The sequence below is a fragment of the Puma concolor genome, chromosome D3, assembly GCF_028749965.1.
Source record: "Puma concolor isolate L17-30 chromosome D3, mPumCon1.1.hap2, whole genome shotgun sequence".
Classification (NCBI taxonomy): Eukaryota; Metazoa; Chordata; class Mammalia; order Carnivora; family Felidae; genus Puma; species Puma concolor.
In genome coordinates, this window is record NC_141678.1 from 23,826,778 (window position 1) to 23,843,871 (window position 17,094).

The 17,094-nt window shown below is 48.5% G+C and overlaps 1 protein-coding gene and 1 long non-coding RNA gene across 6 annotated transcripts in view; one reads left to right on the top strand and one right to left on the bottom strand.

The window, feature by feature from the left end:
- The window catches only part of ZNRF3 (zinc and ring finger 3), a 159,427-nt gene that overhangs the window by 10,992 nt on the left and 131,341 nt on the right, over positions 1 to 17,094 (bottom strand). For 3 of the 5 annotated variants that reach the window (XM_086682158.1, XM_086682157.1, XM_086682161.1), the window contains 2 exons: positions 2,083 to 2,157; positions 1,531 to 1,662 (listed from right to left, as the gene is read on the bottom strand). In XM_086682158.1, coding sequence (XP_086538284.1) covers positions 1,531 to 1,662; positions 2,083 to 2,157 — 207 coding nt within the window. Of the gene's footprint in view, positions 1 to 1,530; positions 1,663 to 2,082; positions 2,158 to 5,564; positions 6,723 to 9,687; positions 9,751 to 9,893; positions 12,208 to 17,094 lie in introns of those variants that run through there. The other 2 variants (XM_086682160.1, XM_086682159.1) reach the window with 2 other exon arrangements.
- LOC147575412 (uncharacterized) lies at positions 14,365 to 16,551 on the top strand. The gene is made up of 3 exons (XR_015242369.1): positions 14,365 to 14,459; positions 15,810 to 15,975; positions 16,111 to 16,551. It is a non-coding gene; the product is annotated as an uncharacterized LOC147575412 (long non-coding RNA).

Genomic DNA, 17,094 nt, shown 5'->3' on the forward strand with positions numbered 1-17,094 from the left:
GGAATAAGGATGGGGCTGACTCGGGTGCATTTCCCCTCGTTCGCAGGAGACACCCAGGGTGTGTGCGGGCTAAGCTGCACACACGGGGTGATCGCCAGGCCCAGGCGGTCCCCCACGGTGTGGCTAGGGGGAGGCCTGCAGCAGTCTTGGCCAGGCCTCCTCACAGCCGAGAGAACTCCTATCATAAAGCTTCGCTCCCTGTGGAGTAGCGCGAAGTTCGCTGTAACCGGCAGGAGAGGCCCAGCCAAATAAACACGAATATCATATTTATGGGACAAAGGAGTGAGTGTCATGTTTTGAGGGAACAGTGATTACTAACCATATAATTAATGGTTTACAACAACTCAGAAAATTGTATGCTGCTTCCGCAAATATCAGCTTCCACTACAATGAGTCACATTTACCCAAGTGCTCTTTTCTCCTTTAAAAAGAAGCCGGCAAAGGCAGTTCTTTTGCAAATTCCCGTGACTCTTGAGTTCTTATCTTTTCCTCAGGGCACAGTGCCTCTTCAAGCCTCAAAGCCACCTCACCCAGGACACGCATTTAGCTAAGAGGAGTAGGGTTTTACTAACTGAATGCCAAGGGTATCTAGATAGTTTGTGCATGTACAAGAACCCTCCTATATGTGAATATTCCAGTATTTGTGATAAGGAAACAAACCCTGTATGAGGCACCTGTCCCAGGTTGCTAGAATCTTCAGTCTGAGGTTTGGGCAAAAGATACCAGTGAAGGGTTACTGGCCAGCAGTGGCCCTTTGACACTCAAGTGAAGCCTAAATGCTATTCGTCGACCACCTACAAGTGGTGAACTTCAATCCCACTTGAAAGCTAGGTGTCCCAGACTCAAATATAAGTTAGGGGTTTTCTGGGCGCCTGGGTGGCTCAGTCAGTTGAGTGCTTGACTCTTGACATCAGCTCAGGTCATGATCTCAAGTCGTGAGACCGAGCTCTGCGTCGGGTTCCACACTGAGCATGGAGCCTGTTTGGGATTCTCCCTCTCCCCTTCCCCCATGCACGCATGCATTCTCTTTTTCTCTCTCACCAAATAAATAAATAAATAAATAAATAAACAAACAAACTAAAAAAAAAAAAAAAAGTAAGTTAGGGGTTTTTTCAACAATGCAATTTATCCTCCGGGAAGAAGGAAGTTTGGCCTTTTTCTATAGTCTGGGTCAAATGGAAGGAAGGGGGACAAGGGAAGCTGGGTGCTGGGATTCCTTCCTTCAATCTTCCTCAGCCTTTCAGAGGGGGGCGGGAGGGAAGAGAAAGAAGGACAGGAGGCCACCAAGAGGGAGTGCCGGGTGGAAGAGACCAGAAACACCTTAGCACAAATCATCTACTTCCGGAAGGTCTTTTCACATCCTTTGTAAAGGAACGCGAGGGCTGACATTTCTCCTTGGCCTGCGGACTTATACCTAATCTAAACTGCAGGACCTAGGCTGTGTCAGCATGTTAGACAAGAAAGAAGATTGGAACACGAGCGCAAAGGGAATAAAGGCACAGGGAGCAGCAGAGAGGGTGCCAGGCTCACTCGAGGCGGGCGGTGCTGAATCCTTGCTCGAGCTACTTTCTGCTTGTTGACGATGTTCATCAGCTTGATGGCATCTGCACCCTTCACGTACACCACCGGCCTCTTGAGTGGGTCTTCTGAGCCCTGGTTTAGCTGTGGACGGAAAGACAAGGCTGGTTAAAGGGCGTGCTTACTTTAAGAAGGAGAGACAGAGTGAGGCTGAAGGGAAAGAACAGCAGACACCATTTGAAAATCCCCAAAGTCCTCAAGCGGGACAGCCTTGGAGTTTCTGGAAGGGCGAGGCTGAGAACGATGCTCGTTTCAGAATGGCGTGGGCAGGCTGAAGGCCCAGAAGGGTCTGTGAAAATGCCCCCCACAGCCACCAACCTCCTGGCTCTTCACTCCTCTCAATGCCCTTGCCTTGGAGTCTGAATGATGTCTAGACATGGGTCTCTAGTGTCAGCGGGCAAGCGCAAAGCCCTGAGACGAGGGTGACGGCCCCGTGACACGCCGAGCTAACTGAAGCCCTCTCTGGGGCAGGGGCTGCAATGCTGCGTGGCCCGAGGAGTTTACCTGGTCAATAGCTTCTGGGTTTTCTGATACATCAAAGATGACGGCAGTGGCTCCCCGCTGCACTGCCCGCTTGGCCTGGCAGGGGAAAAAAGAACAGGTTGGCACTCTTGCTCCTCTGACCTTTCCAGAGCTGGCCTGGGAAATCAGACCTGTGTTCGAACGTGGAATCTGACAGTTACCAACTTCTGTGACTCTGGGCAAGTTGCTAATAGCTTCCCGAAACCTCAACTTTCCCATCTGTAAAAGAAACAAGGGGGGACGAGGGGACAATGCCACCTACGTTGTACGGCTGCATTAGGAGAACCAGAGTTAGAATAGGTGGAAATAACTACCCGGGTACTGAATTAACCTTTTGTCTCCCTATCCAGCCAAACATTAAAAACAAATCAACAACCTGCCCCGTCAGCATGAAGGTATTGGTTTCAGGATCTTCTGCTATGAACACAGAGCCACTGGCAACCAAAGTAAATGCCTCTGGTCCTTGTCTTGTGGTCCCGCATCGTTCCCGCGTCACCCAGGGCTGCCGTGAGACTGGCACACAGAATAATTCCAAGGGGATCTCAAAATGGTCAGCTTAATAACTGACATAAGCTGAAGACCTCTGGAGATGTTGTCAGAGGGAAAAGCTCCGAGAAAAAATCGTAAATGGGGATTTAGAGCAGTTGGCTGCCAAACCTGGCTGCACATCAAAAACCACTTGGGAAGTTTGTAAAGCAGATTTCCTGGCTTGAACCACAGAGACTGATTCAGCAGGGCTGGAGTAAGGCCCAGGAAACGGAGTTCTGGAAGTTTTCTGAGGGATTCAGATGATTCAACCACTTGGGGAACTAAGGATCAGAGAGAGATGAGATGAGAATGTTTTAGGAACAAATGTGAAGTGGTGGAATTCTTTTTTTTATAATTATTATTATTATTTTGAGAGAGACAGAGAGAGCAGGCTGGGAAGGGTCAGAGAGAGAAGAGAGTGGGAGAGAAAACTCTCAAGCAGGTTCCAAGCTGTCGGCGCAGAGCCTGGTGTGGGGATCAAACTCATGAACCATGAGATCATGACCTGAGCAGAAACCAAGGGTCAGATGCTTAACCGACTGAGCCACCCAGGAGACCCTGGTGGGTGGGATTCTTTTTTGAGGGAAAGGATTCTTTTTTAGCCCAATGAACCTTCTGAGTTTATGTCTGGCTAAGTGGATAACAGAGTAGAAGCTGTGGAAGAACAAGACATAAGACGTAACCCTTGCTTTTCGGTTCCTGGATCTTGTTAGAGAAGATACCTCTAATGTGAAAACAAACAAAAACAAACAAAAATCAAAATAAAACCCCAAGCCTCCTATAAGAGGCACAAATAATGGCTACTGTTCAGAGATCAAGAAAGTCTCTATGAGCCAGAGTGCTTGAGAAAGAATACAATTTGACTGGAAGGAATCCCTGTTGAGGGAATAATCACTACCCGGATGCAGCGTGAGAAGGCAGCACTGAACCTCCAAGAGCCGGCCGAGCACGTGGCTGGACCAATGGCTTCACAAGCCCACTAGAGGGCAGTCTTATCCCACAGCTTTTAAGACAATCCCCCCCCCCCCCCCCCCCCCGCCCTGCACCGTTTACCAGAGAAGCGGGACTGTGAAATCCTCACGGATCCTGCAAAGTCCCCCGCAATTTAACAAGCCCGGGCACCCTGGCTGCTGTGCTGCGGAAGCTGTCTTTCTTCCCCTGGGGACTCTTCCTTGTCGAACTGAGACTCCACGTAGTTCAAGTCCCCTCTACCTCCTGTCCATCCCACCCCTATTGCCTCACCAGCAAGCTGTAGTCGGGAGTGGCTCTTGGGAGCTATTCCTGGCTCTGCCACCGACAAACCGACAAGCTGCCAATGGTGGGCAAGTCACTGAATCTCAGTCCCAGTCTCAGTTTCCCCACCTGTAAGAGGAGGAAGCCTATGTTATTATGACTAGGGTCCCTTCCGGTTCCCAATCTTGGCCACTCAACTGAGAGGCAGGGGACTGTCCAGAGCAATGAAGAAAGAGCTACAGTGGCCCTACCGCCTGCCTCCAGAGAGAGAGGACATGATGGCACAGTGAGAAAGTTTGTGGCCAGCTGGTCACTTTCCTTCAAAAGGCTCTTTAGGGGCACTGACTCTCCCTTGCCTGTGGCCAACAGTTTGTGGGCCCCAGAATGACGAAGTAGGTGCTGTGTCTTCTACTCAGGTGATACCCTCATCTTCACAAAATCTTCCCTCGACGTGGAAGGACCCAGGGGAACAGCACGGAAAACAAGGTAATCAACAGGAGCTTGTTCCTTTATTTGGCTTTCATTCGCCATCAAGCACATCAACCAGCACCTGAGGGAAACGTGCATTCACATCTGTCCTGATCAGGAGCGCCCAGCACCTCCCGCTTTGATGCTGGCGCACCTGCAGAGTCTGATGGCAGCGGATGAAAGGCTGTGGGACGCGGGGTAGTGCAGAGCCCCAGCCACGTGGCTGCTCACGTTTCTGGGCTTCCCTGCTCCACAGGAACATGGAAACCTCAAGGATCTGGAGGTGAGGCACGTATGACCCATTTGGGACAGGCACTTTTTAAAAAGGCATTTTCAACAAAATCTAGGGGGGTTGAAAGGTCTCCTGGTTTCTATAGTAAAAACAGCAGGTCAACGATAAGGTGCTTAAACCCCATGTTAACAGATCCATTTCACTGACTCAGACACAACCAAGCTAATGCACAGGATTCGAGTACAAATATTTCGTTGGAGAAAATGATAATTCTCACAGCTGACTTACTTTAAAAATTAATGGAAGCTGCTATTTAAATAAGGTTGCATTTCCTGTCCATGGCAGGACTAGACAGGAGGGGCGTCAACCCAGGATCCTATTGAGAACTGGCCTGTTAGGAGGCAGCTCGGGATTTAAAATAGGCCATGAATAATCCAGATTTAGAAAATGACACATTTATCATACTATTCCGAAAGCAAATTAAAAAACACAACTCTACTTGGTGACACTTTCCCCCTCGCCCCACATTTTCAGTTTAAAAATAGACGAGGCATCTTCCTGAACCAGTCTTCACATCTCAGATCATTTCAACGTTTCACCAAATCAAGCTTGGGCCAGAATACTGCTTCAAAACAAATCTAACGCATAGATTGGGAGATTACATAATTAGGAGATTAGTGGTCTTGTGATCACTAGAAACCCTATCTCTATAAAGTCACAAAACTCTTGAGATAAGGCTGTTTCAAAGAAAGGGTGGAAAAACGAAGCCTGGTGGATGTTGCTAGATAAAGGTCACAGGTAAATTGGGCTACAGTTGGGGAGGGCAGTTACCCTTGAACTGTGCACAGACTGGCGTGGATGGAAGAGCATGAGAAGGGTGTGAACAGCAGAAAACAGGTGGGAAGGCCTCCCCAAAGCAACCAAAGTTCCTCCCTGCCTTTATGGCCCTTTGCTTGCCCTCCCTCTGCCCCTCCCACACAGTTACTTTAACATCCTTCATCACCTCTGCTGCCTCAATCGGGCAAGACCTGACCAATGTGGACAGGTCAACACCAGTGAGCAGGTGACTGGAAGCCCAGCGGTAGAATGTGGAACATAAGGTTGTCATGGTCCTTTGTTTACCTTTCCAGGGCTTGCAAGACCCAAGGCTCGACAATGTCCATAGCCACTGAGACAAGTATCAGACGTGCAAACATCTGCACACTTATATTTTGCCAAGTACAAAGTTTCAAGCCCCGGAAGACAAGGTCCTACTGTGGTTAACACTTACAGCAATGCAAGACTCCTATGGTTATTCAATAAACGTTTGTTCTGAATGAGAGCAAGCCTGCCTGGGACCATACTCTTCGGCTGCTGCCTCCTGAACGTGGATATGGTTTTCCCCTAAGGAAAGTGCTTCTATCAACGTTTGACTTTTGAATTTCCGGATGGGAATGAGGCATTCTGATGAGAACGGTTCCGGTCCCGCTACCACCTTGTGGGTAGGAGAACTCAAAGCCTCCAGTCTACTTTAGTTTCAATTAAATTCAGGAATTCCAATCAGGAATGGATCTGGCACTCTCCCCAGTGTGTGCAGTTACACCCAGACTTGGTTACTCCCAGCAGCCCCTGGGCAGACTCCATTTTTCACAGTTGTTTATCTGTTTGTCTAGCACTCAATGTGTTGGTCCCAGTGTCTAATACTTATTAGAGGAAATCTTTGACAGAGTATCATCTTAATTGGAGATAACCCAAAAGATGATGAAAAATCTCCTTTGTCCCAAACTCCTGACCACAGGATAACCAAGGAAGTTGGATCATTAGTGCTGATATGAAGACCTCTGTCTTCAACCTCTTCTAGGAAGCTCTGCAGACTTTTTTTGTCCCTACTGAATACAATTCTTTTTTTTTTTTCATTTTGTCTTTTCTCTTACACCTATCATAACCTCCAAACAAGTCATTAAAAATTCTCTGTAGACATCTTTAAAGCTGTGAAATAGACCTTCACATACTCTACTTACTCACTCATGTATTTTTGATATTTGGGCTCTTTTGATTTTTTATTATGATAACTAATGCTATACTGAATAAATTGTGGCTTAATTTCCAATTTCTTTAGGAAGGGAGACCCAGGGCCAAAGAGTATGAAGATTATTTTAAGAGTTGTAATACAATCTATACAGGCTTTTTTTTTATTTTTTTTTTTATTTTTTTATTTTTTCAATGTTTATTTATTTTTGGGACAGAGAGAGACAGAGCATGAACGGGGGAGGGGCAGAGAGAGAGGGAGACACAGAATCGGAAACAGGCTCCAGGCTCCAAGCCATCATCCCAGAGCCTGACGCGGGGCTCGAACTCACGGACCGCGAGATCGTGACCTGGCTGAAGCCGGACGCTTAACCGACTGCGCCACCCAGGCGCCCCTAATCTATACAGGCTTTTAATGCCCCTCCTTATAAACCCACTCAGTTCTTAAGGATGGCACAGATAATACAAGACAAATTCATCAACACATTCAACTTCTGGGTAAAGTGACCTGTGGTGAGCTGGCTAGGGGAAGGAAGTCAGTTTGAGAGTAATCTGCCTGATACTGCATATGCAGAAAGATACTCCAGTGTAAACTATCATGTGTTGATTATATCTACTGATTCTTCAAGGTCAAGTTCATGTGCCACCCCTCGCATAAGATAGACAAATGCTTCTCTGTAGCCTAAAGCAGCTCTTATCCCTCTCTGGGCCCTAATATCTCTAACGATTTTTTTTTTCTGCTGCTTACTACTTATATGATGGATTTGCCCCTCAAATAGGACTATCTTTAGGGGTTTTGCTATTTATAAAAGTAAAATGTGCTTAATGTAAATATTGAAATTGAAAGCAAAAAATAACTCACCCTTATTGCCCAGCTTTATAACATTAACAGTGTGGCATATCTTTCCATGTTTTCTTTTTAAAAAAACCCCATATATTAGCAGGAATAAAATGCACATATATACTCACATATCAAAATACACTTAAAAAACACTTAAAATAAACTGTATGTATATAATGTTCTGTACTCGCCCCCCCTTAACTCAACAATTTGTTCAACAATATTATATGCATTGACATAAAAAAATGTTCATCCTCCTTACCAGGTACATATATTATTCCATTATATGGTCGTAGCAGAGCTTAAGATGGTCTCCTGTTACAGGATTTCTATATTTTCTCTATTATAAACAGTGCCATATATACATTCTCATACTCATGGTTCTGCTGGTATCTGGCTTTAAATAAATAGCTAGGGGCGCCTCGGTGCCTCAGTCGGTTAAGCATCCAACTTCAGCTCAGGTCATGATCTCACAGTTTGTGAGTTTGAGCCCCGCGTTGGGGCTCTGTGCTGACAGTGCAGGGCCTGGACCCTTAGAGCCCACTTCAAGTTCTGTGTCTCCCTCTCTCTCTGCCCTTCTTCTGCCCTGCTCACACACCCTCTCTAAAATAAATAAATATTAAATAAATAAATAAATAAATAAATAAATAAATAAATAAATAAATAGCTGCAAATGGTCCTGCCTCTCCAAAGCGCACAGATCTTACATGTAAATGCCTGGCCTGGGTGCTGGGCTAACCCGCCCTCAGGGTCTAAAGGAGCCAGGAGGTAGACCTTACTTGACCAGTCTGTGTGTCCTGGAAAAAGCCTAACAAAGCAGATTGCCCTGGGCATGGTCCACACTCAACAAATTAACATGGTAGGCAGGAACAGAGTTTAGTCCTATTTGCCATTTATTCATTTATTTTTTAACAGTAGCAATTAACCAGTTACTCTGCGTGCTCAGCCCTGGACATACATACAATAGTAAGCAGCGTGTGGCAGACCCCTGTCCTTAAGGAGTGTGCATTCTGCAAGCAATGCAGGTACAGACAGAGGCCAGCCGAGTAATAAAGGAATAGTCTGAGTGTTTCATTCCAAGGACAAATGAGTAAGAAATTATGGACATGGGATCAGTTATCCCATGTCTCTATTGTAGCTTTTCCCAAAGTACATATCACAGGATGAGATTTTCTTGGTCAGGGTCCTTTGAGAAATGCTGCGCTTTCTAGAGTGACCCCTGATATCCACAGGGCACGTTAGTATGATAGAGGCCCAGGAATTCCCCAGTTTTTTGGATACAGAATCCTTTTGCAGCAACTTCTGTCAACATTCCCTCCCTTCTATGCGAGACGTTTTGGAACCCACTGCTCAGGGTGCCTGGGTGGCTCAGTCGGCTAAGTATCTGACTTCAGCTCAGGTCATGATCTCATGGCTTGCGAGTTCAAGCCCCATGTTGGACTCTGTGCTGACAGCTCAAATCCTGGATCCTGCTTTGCAATCTGTATCTTCCTCTTTCTCTGCCCCTCTCCAGCCAGTGCTCACTCTCTCTCTCAAAAATAAATAAACATAAAAAAAATGGAACCCACTGCTCCATGGTGCATGGTATGCCAATGAGAGTGGAATATCACCCCTTATTATTCATTCCCTTGCTCTAAGGTACAGGTAGGAGGCTGGGGGATATGGCAGGGATCTACATTTTGAGCTGGAAAACAATTAGAAAGTTTATACACCGCAATTTAAATGAGATGGCTATTAGTATGAAAACATTCAGTTCCATAGTTCAACTTGGCAACTACTTAAGAGGTCCAACTCTGTGCCAGACACCTCAAGAAAGATACAAGCCAAGACCTTCTAGAAGTGTCTGTCATCATGCACTGGCTGTTGCCCTGGGAGAAGAGCTCTTGCTTGGCAAGGAGCAGGGTGAAGGTGTGGAGATCTCTTTTTACCCAAGAGAATGTTCACTTGTGGGTCTCCTCTGATACACTTATAGAGAGCAGTGTGACCTAAAGTGGCAGAAACCATTATTGCAGAGAATCCAAAATGGCACCAGGGCTTGGTTCCTATGATTTGGCATCAGCATCCTCCTTCAGTTTGGGTCCCCAAGTTCCATCTATGGCTATTCGCAAAGTGGAGCACACGGTCCTGGGCATCCGTGGGTCATTTCTTGCTCAGGCTGATATGGGTGCATGGCATCTTGCCACAGGCCTACCCTTCATGCAATCCTTACTTTCCTACAACCTAGGCTCACAGGGGCCAAGTTAAACCTTTGCCCTCACCCCTACACTCAACTGCTTACCAAGTTTTGCTGATTCCATCTTCCAAATCCATCCATTGCTTTTCCATCCCCACTGATGCCACCCTGTCCAGGACACCAGACTTCTCATGTGAGTCACAACATTCTCCCTTGGGGGTCGTCTAGCCCATTCCACCTGGCCCTCCCCACCCCTCCCAGTGTAGTCTCTACCCAGCAGTAAAGGGACTCTTCTAAATCACAGCTCTGACCTGGACCACTCTCCTCGGATAACTGTGTTACTCTTAGGGAAAGCCAGGACCGCTCCGCTGCTTATGGTAAACTTATGGTAGACTCCAACCCCGAGTCTAACTAGGCTGAGTTCTCACTAGTTCTCTGATGGCCTGTGTTCTGCATGCTGAGGAACGCTCTACCTCCCCAACACCAGCTAGCCTTTACCTCTTCTAATTCTTGGTCGACTTGGGTGTTATTCCCTTTACACTGTTACTGCCTGTGGCCTGATTGTGCCCCACTGTTGCAGCTCTTATGACATCACACTGCAATTGTTTACTCAAAGTGCCTCCTCACTAGAGGGCGGCCAATGTGTCAGACTTCTTTCCTGCTGAATTCCCAGAACCCAGCAAAGGGCCTGGCACAGGGTAAATGGCCACAAAATGTTTGTTGATTAACCCAGAAAGATCAGCTTTTGCCCTCAGGGTTAGCATCAAACACCTGGTCGCTGCTACTTCAAGCACAGACCGTAGCTCGCTGCTGGTCACCTCATCTCCGGTTTCCCTTGACTCAGATTGAGAAAGGTCTGCTCTCTATCACCATCTCCTTGGAACTCAAGATTCTGCGCATTTGAGACTTTCAGGATTTGGTTTATTAACTGCGTGCACATCCCCTGCTGCGGCATTTGCTGATGGGCCTCTTACTGGTGGTTAGTGCTAATGCAGCCATAGTTGTCTCTGGGCAACCGCGACCTCAGCCACTACAAGTGACTCTGCCTCAATGTGGATCTTTATCAGGCCCCAGGCCCCTGTGTGAGCACATCTCTGATGTCAAACCTCTTAGAAAACAAGCCCGTGCCCCTGCAATGTTTGTTCCTTCCACTCTCTGGAGGAAGGCAAGGTCCTTTAAAACTCTGACCAAGGGAAAACGCTCACCAAATGACTACCCTTGGGCAAACCCACAGGAAGAGATGGCAGGAGATACAGAGTTTTACAGCATCCTCCCATCATCACTCAGGGGACGCTGGCTTTTCTTCAGCCTCAAAGACTGGTGAAACCTATGGAACATCCTGAAACAGGTGGAGACAGATGGCCTGTACCAATAGGGGCGTGTCTTGGGAAAGTGAGCAGATACCAGTCTGCCTTCCCCACCTGGTGCGAAGACCGGAAGCTTGGCTTTCTGGGGGAACCGGTGGCAGACTCCAAACTCCCCCACTCAGTGACAGCCTCTTTTGGGAGCAATGAGACCAAAGCACAGGCTTGAGAGGCACACCCGCCTAAGGCTTGAGCCCGGGGCAGATCATTGCCAGGAATGCAGGGTGCCAGGAACAAGTCCTGGGTATGGGGCCACTGCCGCAGGGCCTGCTCTGTGGTCGGAGAGGAACAGGGGCTGTGAACACCGATGGAGACCAACTACGCCTGACACCCACCGGTCTCTCCCTGCTGGTCCTACCGTAGTCCAAACAGCCAGCGCTCCTTGGGTCCTTTTATGCCCCACCCTCCGGAGGCCACTGAGTGGTTTTTAAACCCTCCCTCCTCACTTTTTCCTTTCCTCCTCCCCCGTGTTCTTCGCTTGGCAGTGACCACCCAGGCACCAGGCTCTTGATCATTCTGGTCAGCTGCTGTTCCCTGAAGCATGAGTCACTGCTCTGACAGGGGATAGATACTCTTGCCAGGCAAGGGGGCTTGCAAGGCCCGTCTCACCCAGCGCCCTGTTTTCCTACAGAAACCTTTCGTTCCATAGGAAATGAGGTCACACACCAGAGCACATGGGTAACCGGTGAGAAAATGCTGGCGCCAAGAAGGGGGCGGGTGTCAGAAGTGTGGAGGGAGAGGACCCTAACACACAGGAACCACCAGACGAACCACCTGCTGCTCTGGGACAGCCCAGAGAGGAAGGGGTGCACCTAGCTTTAAAAAATAACCTGCTTTCTTTAAAGCATATGCAACATAAATGATTTTACCAAGCCAAACTTGCAGGGAGTGTGGCTTATTCACTTTCATGATTTGGAGCTCCTAATCCACTGCCTAAAGGAGATCAACACACAAAACGGCCCCAGAGGGGTAAAGAGGGGCGGGGCGGGGCCGCCCGGGCAGCCAGGCAAGCTCACTTTCCGGGAGTGGGAGAGGAGGTGGGTGGGGGTGGTGGTGAGGGTGGGTGGCGCTGCTCTGCCCGCTCCACCCGACTCCTCGCTCCAGGGCTTGGCTGCAGCCCGGCCTGACCTTCCAGGTTTCGCTGGCAGGAGATCAAAGTGCCGAAGCCACAAACACAGCTCAGAACTCGGAGGCCCCGGCGGCCTCCCCCCAGGGTCCCCCCTTCCCTTCCACCCTCCAGCTTCAACCCCTGGCCCTGCTACTCCACGCCCTCCTTCAGAGTCCCTCCCCCTCCGCTTCCCCACGCCCCCCAGCCCTTCTCCCCACTCAGTAGGGCCGGCCTTTGGGGGCGGGCTCCCATCTGCCCTTCGCCGACCCTACCGGGCTGGCCGCGCCCCTCCCCATCGGGAGAAGGTATTTCTCGCCTTAATTAAAGTCATTAAGCCTCCAAAGGCTCCTGCGGGCTGCTGGTTCTGAGCTCCAGAACGAGGAGGATGCATTTTAAGTCCTAGTTAAGATTATGCTGATCTATTTAGGAGGTATGTAGCAGCGAGAATTCAGCGGTTAAGTTAGTGGTTAAGGCTGCCTCCGTTTAAATAGTATTATTTATTCCCCAAATATGTAGCAGTCCCACTTAATTTCTCCTAATTAAAGGAATCATCAGAAAAGGGTGGAGTCCGTGGCCATGTCACGGCGCCATTGCACAGGTTGGTACCCTCTTCACAATCGGAAAATGCTGGGTTCAAACGGAAAATGCATTTCCCCAGATCTTAATCTTAAACATAGACATTTTACACCAGTTCCAAGAAACACAATGATCCTCTTTGTTTTCACACCTGACAAGGAGCACCCCAACCCAGGAAGCCTGTCCACACCCTCCTTTCCATGGCCACTGCTGGGTGAAGGGATGTTATGGAAAAATGTCTGCAGTCGGGTTGTTTGATGAGATGTCTATGCCTGGCAGAGAAACTTTTGGAAGAACTTGTTAGCTGCTATCTTGGGTTGAGTTTCCAGAAGTCCCACTTCAGGGCCAAATCTTACAAAGTCAACAACTAGAAAATTTAAACAGGACCACTCCCTTTTCTGCATATGACAGGTAACACTTGTTTAATAATCATTGGCAAGTTAATTGGGTGGCGTATTTGGGCTTAACAAGGAACAACAGTGCCTACAAAGTCTGAAGACCCCCCAGCCTCCCTTCTGCCTTGAGAGGTGGAGGGCAGAATCTTTGAGGGCTGAGGGCTGGGTTCCTGGCTACTGCAGCCATCAAGCAGGGCAGACTTGGTTCTCAACCTTGGCCCACTGAGGAGGCGACTGGGGAAGATTTAAAAAATACCCTGCCCCTAGAGATGATGATTTCATCTCTGTGGAATGGAGCCCCGGCAGCAATATTTTTCTAAAAGTTTCCTAGTTAGTTTTAAAATTCAGGTAGGGCTGAGAGCCACTGAGCTCCAAACTGCAGGAAGCCCCTGGGATGGCTGTCAAAAATGCACATTCTGGGTCCCCTCTTCGGATTCAGTTGGACTGGTGGAGGTCCAGAAGCTATCTAAACAGCACACAGGCAATACTTAACGATGGGGCAAAGGAAAAGTGTTAGCGAATTCCTGCATTAGGTGGTACACTGTTTGAAAAAACAAGATTACTCTGATTATATGATTTTCTTATTTGTACTAAGAGGAAGAGAATCTGAATGAAAGAATGTTTGCATGCCTGAGGCAGGCTTGCTCCTAACATTGGAGGGAGTTGGGACAAGATCCAACAAACCACGAAATAAAATATATGCTACCCTTCTATCTTTATGTACACCTTCATAAAGAACCGAAAAGTCACATTCAACTGAGATTTCTCTAACTCCCTGGAGTTCCTCATCAGAACATGTCATTGTGGAGAAAGCCAACTCCTGACCCACCTTGCATTTCAAGAGGACTTGTACACATGGGCATAAACACCCCAGCCTCGAGGCTAAGGTCTGTCTATCCTCCCTGGGAAGAGGGGTAGGATCCCAGGGGAGTCGGCTCCCAGGAGGATGGTCCTGGACAAGAGGTCTGCCAGGTGCCGGAAGCCAGCACTGGCTCATCTTGGGGGAATTTGGGATCCCGGGAATGGTTTATAGAAGGGGGCTTCCCTTGGACTCTTCACCCAGTGGCCAGAAGCTTCAGAAGCAGGGCCTTTATTGCCTGGTCTCAGGACAGTACTGGCCCAAAGCATCAGACTCCAAGAGGGAAAAGTGAGCAAAGCACCTATTATGCACCAGACAAGGCAGTAGGTGCTTTCAAATGGCATGCAACTCTGTAGTCAAGGGAGTGTTGACTCCCATTTTATAGCTAGAGGCTCAGAGGTGACCTCACAAAGCCACGAAGTAGAGAGGTGACATGTGACCTCATCCTCTCCGTAATCCCAGGCTACAGAAATACTGTGGTTATCCTAGGGCTTTCCATAATCAAGCGTGATAGAAATGTGTGCACATACATCAACATGAATGCTGAATCTCCAAGTATTCCACTAATAGCTTATGTAAGTATTGTATTTCCCAATCCTACAAGGCATCCAGATAGCTCTTACCTAACCCATTTGGACTCCCTCATCTTTAAAACTCTCTTTACAAATGTCATGCAGCTCATATAGTCAACGTAAAGAGAGGTGGCAGGGTGGAAAATTCTACTGTTGTACAGGGTTAGCTGCTTGAAAGCTCATGTTTTTTTTCTCAGAGGGGCTATTTCTTATTGCCATTCTAGTCAACGCGAGCTCCCAAACAATACAACTTTTACTCTGTACACTTCTTAAAGATCTACCAAGGTGGTTCCAAAATGGTTCCCCATGTGCCCTGTCACATTGTGTCCTTGAATCTGTGACTTGGTATCAGTAGAATTTAGGAATGATATGGCTCCACTGTCTCTCAACTTCACACCAAAATCACTTACAACAGCAAGAGAACCAAACCCCTCTCTCTAGAGAAGGGCAGAGTCCCAACCCCCTCACCCTGAGTCACACCAGTCTTCTCTGGGAGCAGTTTGATGACACCCCCAACGAAGGTGGCCTCGAGGAAGAACACAGCCTGAAGGTGACCCGTGAATGGACGGGCCGATCAGGGAAGGGGCAAGGGCAGGGGGAGGAGCTGTCACCTCACACAGCTTGGGCTGAAATCCTGGCTCACCTTGCCAGCGCTGTGACTGTGGGCAGACTTGACAACCTTTCTGTGCTTCCTCCATCTGTTCAATGCGGATCATGCTAACAGGACGTATTCTCACGATTGTTGAGAGAGGTCAGGAGACTAGATGAGAAGATGCCAGTCGACTGGCAAGTGCTGAGACGCATGCACTATGTGTATCTCCTGTGGGCACCTGGCCCCTCCCTTGACTGTTTGCATACAGGATTCTTCTCTCCAGGAGAGAGCCCAGTTCCCACACAGAGTGGCAGGCAGAGTCACAGAGACTCCACCTCTGAAACGTTCTGGAAGTCGATGTGTCTCTGCCGCGCATCACACACACACAGGAACGTCACAGTTGGGGGCAAGAAATGATGCCATGGCACAAAGCAGGCGGAAGGCGGTTAGACGCCCAGAGGCATACTGGAATATCCTGGGGAGCTATTTAAAAATACCGGGGCCCAGCCCTCCCCAGAGACTGAGGGGCACTGGGCTGGAGGTGGACCTGGCCTCCGGAGGTTTGAAAGCTCTCTGGGTTGATCTGTAGGCATAGCTAAGATAAATAACCACAGGGACCAAAACCCTAAGGAGGTCAGAGGAGAGAGGGTGGCAGGGAGTGTGCTTAACTCCAACTCATCATTCCCTCCCAGAACTGCCAGATTCCTTTCTCAGTTATACTATTTGGTTTCTAGAAACCCACTTACGCTATTTTACCTCAGACTTAACAAGAAGAATGTACTTCAAGGCAATCAACAATTGAGCTTCCTGTGATCTGGCTCTGGGAACGAGACCTCCCTCCCCCAACGCAGAAGTTTGGGTCCTTCACAGTCAAAGGTCTCAGAGGCGGTGACTATCACAAGCCCCTAGACTGGCACCTGGAATCCGGCAGGCAGCAAATGCTGTGGGGAGGGGCCGTGGGCACAAGAGCCAGTCTCTATCCCAAATGGGGCAAGCTTTTGGGGTTCACAGTAGAGGTTCTCCTAGCTCCTTAGGTCCAGACCTTTGGCTTCTACTCCACAGGGGTCCCAGGACCTCAAACAGGGGTGTCTACCCCCTGGCAGGACAGAGCCACAGAATGCAAGTTCCAGAAGTGTCCTCTGAGATAACAGCATGATAAAAGTTCTGAAAGATATGAATTCCAGGGACACCATTTTCAAGTTGAAGTCCCATTTTTCTTCACAAAACACATCCTTTCTTGAACTAAAGCCCTCAAACACACTCTGGGCTGAGTTAGCCAAGTCACAGAACTTGGATGCCAACTGCCCAGCTAACATCCACGTCTCTGCCAGTAAATGATGACAGCATTTGCTATTAGGAACAATTCTAGTGACACGGGCTGGGAGTGTGGAGAGGAGATACCAGATGTAACAGCTGAGATCACGGGTTAGTCTGTAAAACATAACAGGAGTTAAACCCAGGAAGGCCTTGTCTTAATGTCTGAATAAAAGAACAAGTCCTATAGTCATATCTCTATAGGCCAACAAGCTGAAGGCCATGAAAACTATAATCTTATTTCTTCCAAATGCATTCTAGTCCTGGTGCTTAAGTCACCACAATGGTGGTGATGATGGAAGGGGAAGGAGAAAAGCTGACCCAGGCACCAAGGTGGCCTTCCTCAGGCCAAGAACGGACAGGAGGTGAAGGGAAACGATGCTGTTGGATGCTGTTGGGCACCCCCCAGGGGCAGCAGCTATAGTACTTCCTGCTTCCTGTTTGAAGTCCCATCCATGTCCCTCTGTTTGGGCTACAAAGCAATATGGGGAGCGCAGTCCTTGCCTGTGCAAAGCTTAGAGAAATGGAGCTACCCCATTTCTAGCAAGGGAAACAAATGAATCCAGAGCTCAACAGTGTGGGGCCACCTTGAAAGGTGCTCAAATCAGGTCTGGAATAGATGAGCTTGGATGTGGATGTGGATGCGGATGTGGATGTTACGGGGCTGGTGTGGTCAGGAAGTACTTCATGGAGACCAAGCTGCCCAAATGAAGAAGGGATGGCTGGCCAGGA